A 6037-nucleotide genomic window follows, 5' to 3' on the forward strand; every position below is an offset into this window, starting at 1 on the left:
TTCTGTATTTGCCATGCCTAGTGGTTTGAATTTGTGACTAAGCAGAGTATTAAAGTGATTGATTGTATCAAAAGGTTGAGTCTAGCCTAAGCCCTACACGGCACACCCTACCCACTACAGGTAGGTAGCAAATGACAAACGATCTATGATATGATGTAAAACTCGGTATTCATCTTGTGAAAGTGAAAACTGCTACTTCTTGGAGGCGAACCATCAAAGCAAAGGTAAAATTGCCGGTTCTTGTTTCTTATTTTTTGTCTCAAGATGGGAGCTGGATCAAGACAACACTTCAAGACCCAATCGTCTTGTGCCACTACAAAATTCATGACGATGTTTCCCTCAAAATATTCTTCATATCCAACCATAAGACCGAAAACAAATGGCAACATCCTCTCCTATTCAACCTAACTCAAACTAATGTAAGCCTGGCAATGAAGAAAGACAGGCCTGAAGGTACCTTCAGACCTACGACTTTTGGTATCTTCTTACTCTATAATCCTCTCTTACAACAAGGATTTTAGGCGTCCAGACTACTGTTGAGTCAAAATAAACAAACGAAAGTTTGCTTAGTGCCTGGAATTACGACATACTTTACAAGCATGAAGGCAGTTCCGTTAATAAAATGCAACACCAGTTTCAAAAGCAAAAGAAAAGATTTTAACAGTAGAAAGCATTTTGTCTTCAGTCCGTGACAACGAACATGGACCATTTGGTATTCCCCAATGTGGTAGCAATGTCCATGGTTTTGAAACTTTGCAAATTATATATCACCAATATCGGACATATTGTCACATAAACAGTTGCTACAAATAAGGTCTTATTTGTTTAGTACAAAAACACAAACAGGAAAGATCTTTCCCTTCAAATTCAAACAAAGGACATCGCTCAGACTTCTTTCATGTTTATGATGGGCAGTTTAGGGTTCTAAGTTTTAGTTTTGGCTAACAAGGCAAGATAGATGCTACTTCCTATTTCTGTAGTTTGCGTTAAAGCAGATAATATCTCTCACACAGCTCTTCCATTTCCATCATTTTATTGATTACAAAGTTCGAACTTTCAAACTTTGAATTAGAGATTTTTATCACATACAAACAACAAAGTACGAAAGGACCAAAGTCTAGCACAGGTAAACAAACAGATTTACTTCTTTAATGAGGCCTGAACATTGCTACACACCGGAATCTCTAATTGAATTCAGGTAGCATTTACAGGAAAATATAGGAGTTCCATGTGTAAGACAAAATTGTGTGTTTATTTACATAATTCCATCACAATGTTAAACTTTTACAATCAAGTAAGTGAATGATATATCCATATGTTAGCTTGTCTTCTCTTACTAATCTAATTCTAAAGTTGTAAAACAGAAAACACGTTTCAAGAAAAAAGAGGACCACTTACTGAAACAAAAGCTCCTTGACTGATACTCTTCATCTCGATTGACATCTCCATGTAAGAGAAGTGATCAAGTTCCATGGGCTACATGTGCAATGAATTGTACAAATTGTACTTGCAGCAAATCTCAAAGGAAGAAGGCGCTGATTTGTTTCGACGCAGATATCAGATCTCATATCAGATGGAGATCACATCTATCCTCACTGTTTTGTTTATTAAAACCTTTAATAGATTGAGTTCAGCATAAATTTCAGCACTTTTTGGATGGTCCATATCACTTGCAACAAAATAATGAAATTTATTATCAACTTCAATCCAGCTGCATCCTGCTTCTTTGTTCACTTTCAAGTCATTCATAACGGTTCGAACCTTTGAAGCCTCATCAAACATTCCTCCTCGAGCATACATATTTGAAACAAGTATGTAAGACCCAGCGTCCTCAGGTTGCAAGTCAAGCAAACGTTTTGAGGCTAACATGCCATAATTCAAATTCCCACTTAACATGCACACATTCACTAAAGTTCTCCAAAGCATAGGTGAATCTGGAAATGGACTTCTGTGGATGAAATCGATGGCTTCTGAAAAATTCCCAGACCTACCCAGAAGATCCACCATGCATGCAAAGTGCTCAATTCCTGACTTAGTTCCATATTTTGGCTCCATTTCATTGAATAAGCGTAACCCAGTTTCCCATAGTCCATTGTAACTGCAAGCTTGAAGAGTAGCCAACATCGTGAGCTCATCAGGGGCAAACCCTTCTCCCTTCATTGATTCAAAAAGTGAAAGTGCTTTGTTGCCTTCTCCATGAAGGGCATGTGCAGAAATTATGGCATTCCAGGATACGCAATCACGACTATTCATACCATTGAACATTTGATAAGCTTCTTCAATGCTACCACATTTGGCATACATGGTAATTACAGCATTAGATACAGTGGAATTGGCTTCAAATCCAGCTTTAATAGTGCAAGCATGGAGACTCTTCCCCCTTTCTAAGCAAGCTTCTTCAGCTGCTACACTAAGGAGTCGTGAATACGTTATGAAATCTGGATTTACACCAGACGACCTTAACTGACTAAATAAGACCATGGAATCCTCTTCAACATCTCTATGTTGTTCCATGAATCCAACAAGTAGTGCATTAAATGAAGCGGTGTTTTTACCTGAAAGGCCATTAAAAACCTGTCTTGCAGATTGAAGGCTCCCACATTTAGCGTATGTGTCAATCAACGCAGTCCCAACATTGACGCAAGAGTCAAAATCAAGCTTTATGCAAAATGCATGGATCTGACATCCCAATTCCAGATTTCTGCACTCTGAACAGGCATCAAGCACGGTAGATAAACAGCTAGAATCAACACAAATACCTTGATCAAGTATTTTTAAGACAGCATCAAGGGCCATATCCCCACGGCCATTTTTAACATACATTGACAAAAGTGCGGTCCAAGAAATTAAGTTTCTCTCATCCAGTAAATAAAACATTGCCTCAGCTTCTTCAACCATCCCGTGCTTTCCATACATGGTTATTATTGCATTTCCAACAGAAGTTTCACCCATAATACCATACTTGACAGCAAGCCCATGTAATTGCAAGCATTCATCCACACCCACATCTCCAACGCATGCACTAATCAGATTGGTAAAAGTATAATCATTTGGCTCTAAGCCAGAACTCAGAAGATCTATAAAGACCCCAATTGCTTTCTCTCCACAGCCCGCCTTCCCATATTCTAAAATCATATAATTTAAACACTGAACATCTTTGTAATCCATGTCATTGAACACTTTCTCTGCACCACCCAAGAAGCCACTTCTAGAGTACAAAGAAACCAAAGAAGTGGCCACAAAAACATTCTCCTGAAGCCCACTTTTTACAACAAAACCGTGAACCTGTTCCCCACTTCTCCGGTCTTCAAGTGAACTACACGCCTCCAAAATCACTGAGCATGTATGCTCGTTAAGCTTCTCGTCGCTGCAAAACATATCACGTGCAACGTGGAAGACAGATTCAAGGTCACCAATATCAGAATACCCCTTCATGAGAGAAGTCCAAGTGATTGTGTTTCTAACAGGCATTTCATCGAAAAGGTGATGTGCATCATCCAGTCTTTTGAATTTCGAGTACAAGTTGACAAGATTGTTGCCCTGAAATGTGTCATTCTGGCAGCCACATTTGAGTAAAAATGCATGAATTGCCTGACCCAGAATGAGGATTTGGGACCCAATTGAGAGTTGGAGGAGCTGAGGCCAGTCATTGAAGAGAAGTGTGTATTCTCGTTGTTTGAGGAAGGTTGTGCCTTCCAGCCTAGTGCATACATAAGTTGAGATAATCAGATAAAATGATGCATTACTAAGCAGAAAATTCGAGTAATAACCGTCATTGGCCATAATCAGACAAACAAATGAGAGTATGTATAACACCTCCATGGTACCCACCACCCGTTGGGGGGGGGGGGGGGAGGAGGACAAATTGTTGAACAAATGAAAGTTAAATATTGATTTATCAATGTTCTTTTGGTTTCATACTCCTAATCATTTCACGGCCAGACATGTGCATATTATTATATAAGAGAGCAACAGGACAAGCAATTGTGGTAAAGAAATATTATGGTCTGGATGTTCACGTGCAGGTCAATTAATGTGTATTATGTATGTAGGATATGTGAGTGTGTTTCACCTGCAGAAGCAGATGTGTATAGTTATAGATTGGCAAATGATGTTTAAACATTTACGGTTATATTTATCTATAAATCTATGTATTACATTGTGCAAACTTATGTTGCATCATAACAACGGATAGCTTTTTGAAGAAAAGTATGCCGTAAATATTATCATGCTAGTATTGCTTCTGAGTCTACTAGCTTATCACTTCTGATTCTACTTTATGCATTTACGTTGAATTTATTAAAAGATGATTAGTTAAATAGGAAAAAAAAAAAAAAGCAGGACAATTACACACCCCACTCCTTGCATATCAAATCAGCCCCACCTTTTGCCAGTAAGCTCAACAACAGGGTCCATATGTTCTTCTGGCACCTCCACAGTGGCGATCTGCAAGCAATCCAAATGACAGAAATGACTGATATCAGACGAGTGGTATGATCTGTAACTCATAACGATATTTGCCTCTAGAAAAGAAAAGTAAGTATTTGGCAATACCGTTTCTATATTTGTAAAATTGATATTTGCCTCAAGAAAAGAAAAGAAAGTATTTGGCAATACCATTTCTATATTTGTAAATTTGTACAAACCAAGGGCATCACAGTTTTTATGAATTAAGCACTGCATTATTATTATTATTATTATTATTATTAAGTAATATGACAATGTGCTTATTTTGATTCCAATGGAGCAGACATGTTGGTCTTCAACTGGTGACAGTAATTATTTCTACCCTTCACTTTCTTCCTAAACATTAGAAACAATAAAAGTTCAACACAATCACCTCATATGGTTATAAAGGCCCCTTTGAATAGGGATCCTTTCTGAAACTAAAAGGGTGCATCGTTGGTGCCAATTTGCAAAATGGTCTGGGTATCTGAACTGTCTAAACTGTAGACTCCCATCTAAGAATAATCCCTGGAAACAAAAAGCTGAAAATTGCTTGGTATTTGAATTATCATCATCTATATTTCAGTTCTTAACAGAAAGACTGTGTTCATTATTTATTTAATCATAGTTAGGATGAAGTGATTTCAAATTTGATGATTTTTTAAAAAGATCCATGAAAAGAGAGATCTAACAAGTGAAGAGGTTGGACCAATGACTGCCATGAGGGTTGGGCTACATGTCATCCTCTTGACTTTCATTGAAAGAAATCCCGTAATGAAAGACTCTGTACTTAACAAAATTCAGATCATTTTTCCGAATATCCTAGACAGTTTCACCTCTTTAGACTTTGGCTTGTTCATACATATACTCCAAGGGAAAACTAAGGAATTGGGAAAGTTATCATAATCTGAGACAGTAAACATCTATAGAAATTACTACATAGACATAGAAATGAAAGATTGCAAGACAAGATGACGAAGCGGAAGTACCTTCTTCGGTGGCGGTGGCTTCAGTGGCTTCGGAGACGAAGCATTTGACTGGCGGGTGAGTGGAGAAGGGTTTCGGGGAGCGGAGATTGTGGTTATTTTGGCGGTTGAGGAAGAAGGTAAGGTGAAGGCGTAGAGTTGCTTGGCGACTGGAAGAGGAGAGGAAATGCTAGTGCTTCTAGGGTTCGGGATGGAGGAGGAGGAGCAGTGGAAGGTGCAGGTTGCCATCTCCATGGCTCTCACTCACTGGATATTTAGTGTTCCACCTTTCTCCATTCAGTTTATGGGAATCTCTTTCCTCTAAAGCCGTCAAATCAAGTAATATGGACCTTTGAAATTTAATCTAACGATCAAAATTTTTTTTAATCTTTTAAAAGTTTTTACTAACTTCTCCTATTATATCAAATTTTAAGAGCCTGAATCACTTGATTTGGTGGCTTTGGAGGGAGAAATCTAGATATGATCTAAATTTTAAAAGCCTGAATCACTTGATTTGATGGCTTTTGAGGGAGAAATCTAGATATGATCTATTTCCTAATTTATGGGCTCGTTTACTATCCCTAATTAGATTGAGAGGAATTGAATTGATAAGGAATTGGAACGAG

At 38.0% G+C, this 6037-nt stretch overlaps 1 protein-coding gene across 2 annotated transcripts; it reads right to left on the bottom strand.

Moving 5' to 3' along the window:
• Positions 1–1233: 1233 nt before the first annotated feature.
• On the bottom strand, positions 1234–5748 carry LOC103413597 (pentatricopeptide repeat-containing protein At2g33680-like). 2 transcript variants are annotated; one of them, XM_029090501.2, is made up of 3 exons: positions 5436–5748; positions 4385–4446; positions 1234–3700 (listed from the first exon to the last, which is right to left on the bottom strand). In XM_029090501.2, the coding sequence occupies exons 1-3, from the start codon at positions 5664–5666 to the stop codon at positions 1570–1572; spliced, it is 2424 nt and encodes an 807-aa protein (XP_028946334.1). In that variant the 5' UTR covers positions 5667–5748; the 3' UTR covers positions 1234–1569. The 2 variants fall into 2 exon arrangements, with proteins under 2 accessions (XP_028946334.1, XP_028946336.1); XM_029090503.2 differs by having other exon boundaries at positions 4355–4446; positions 5436–5724.
• Between the last annotated feature and the right edge of the window lie 289 nt (positions 5749–6037).

This window comes from Malus domestica, chromosome 12 (genome assembly GCF_042453785.1).
Source record: "Malus domestica chromosome 12, GDT2T_hap1".
Classification (NCBI taxonomy): Eukaryota; Viridiplantae; Streptophyta; class Magnoliopsida; order Rosales; family Rosaceae; genus Malus; species Malus domestica.

What these genes read in the sequence shown, in the direction of transcription:
- LOC103413597 (XM_029090501.2), bottom strand. Translation starts at nt 5,666, where the DNA reads ATGGAGATGGCAACCTGCACCTTCCACTGCTCCTCCTCCTCCATCCCG. An exon ending in AGCCACCGCCACCGAAGAAG is followed by an intron (nt 4,447 to 5,435) that starts GTACTTCCGCTT and finishes GATTGCTTGCAG; the next exon opens with ATCGCCACTGTGGAGGTGCC. An exon ending in GTTGAGCTTACTGGCAAAAG is followed by an intron (nt 3,701 to 4,384) that starts GTGGGGCTGATT and finishes TGTATGCACTAG; the next exon opens with GCTGGAAGGCACAACCTTCC.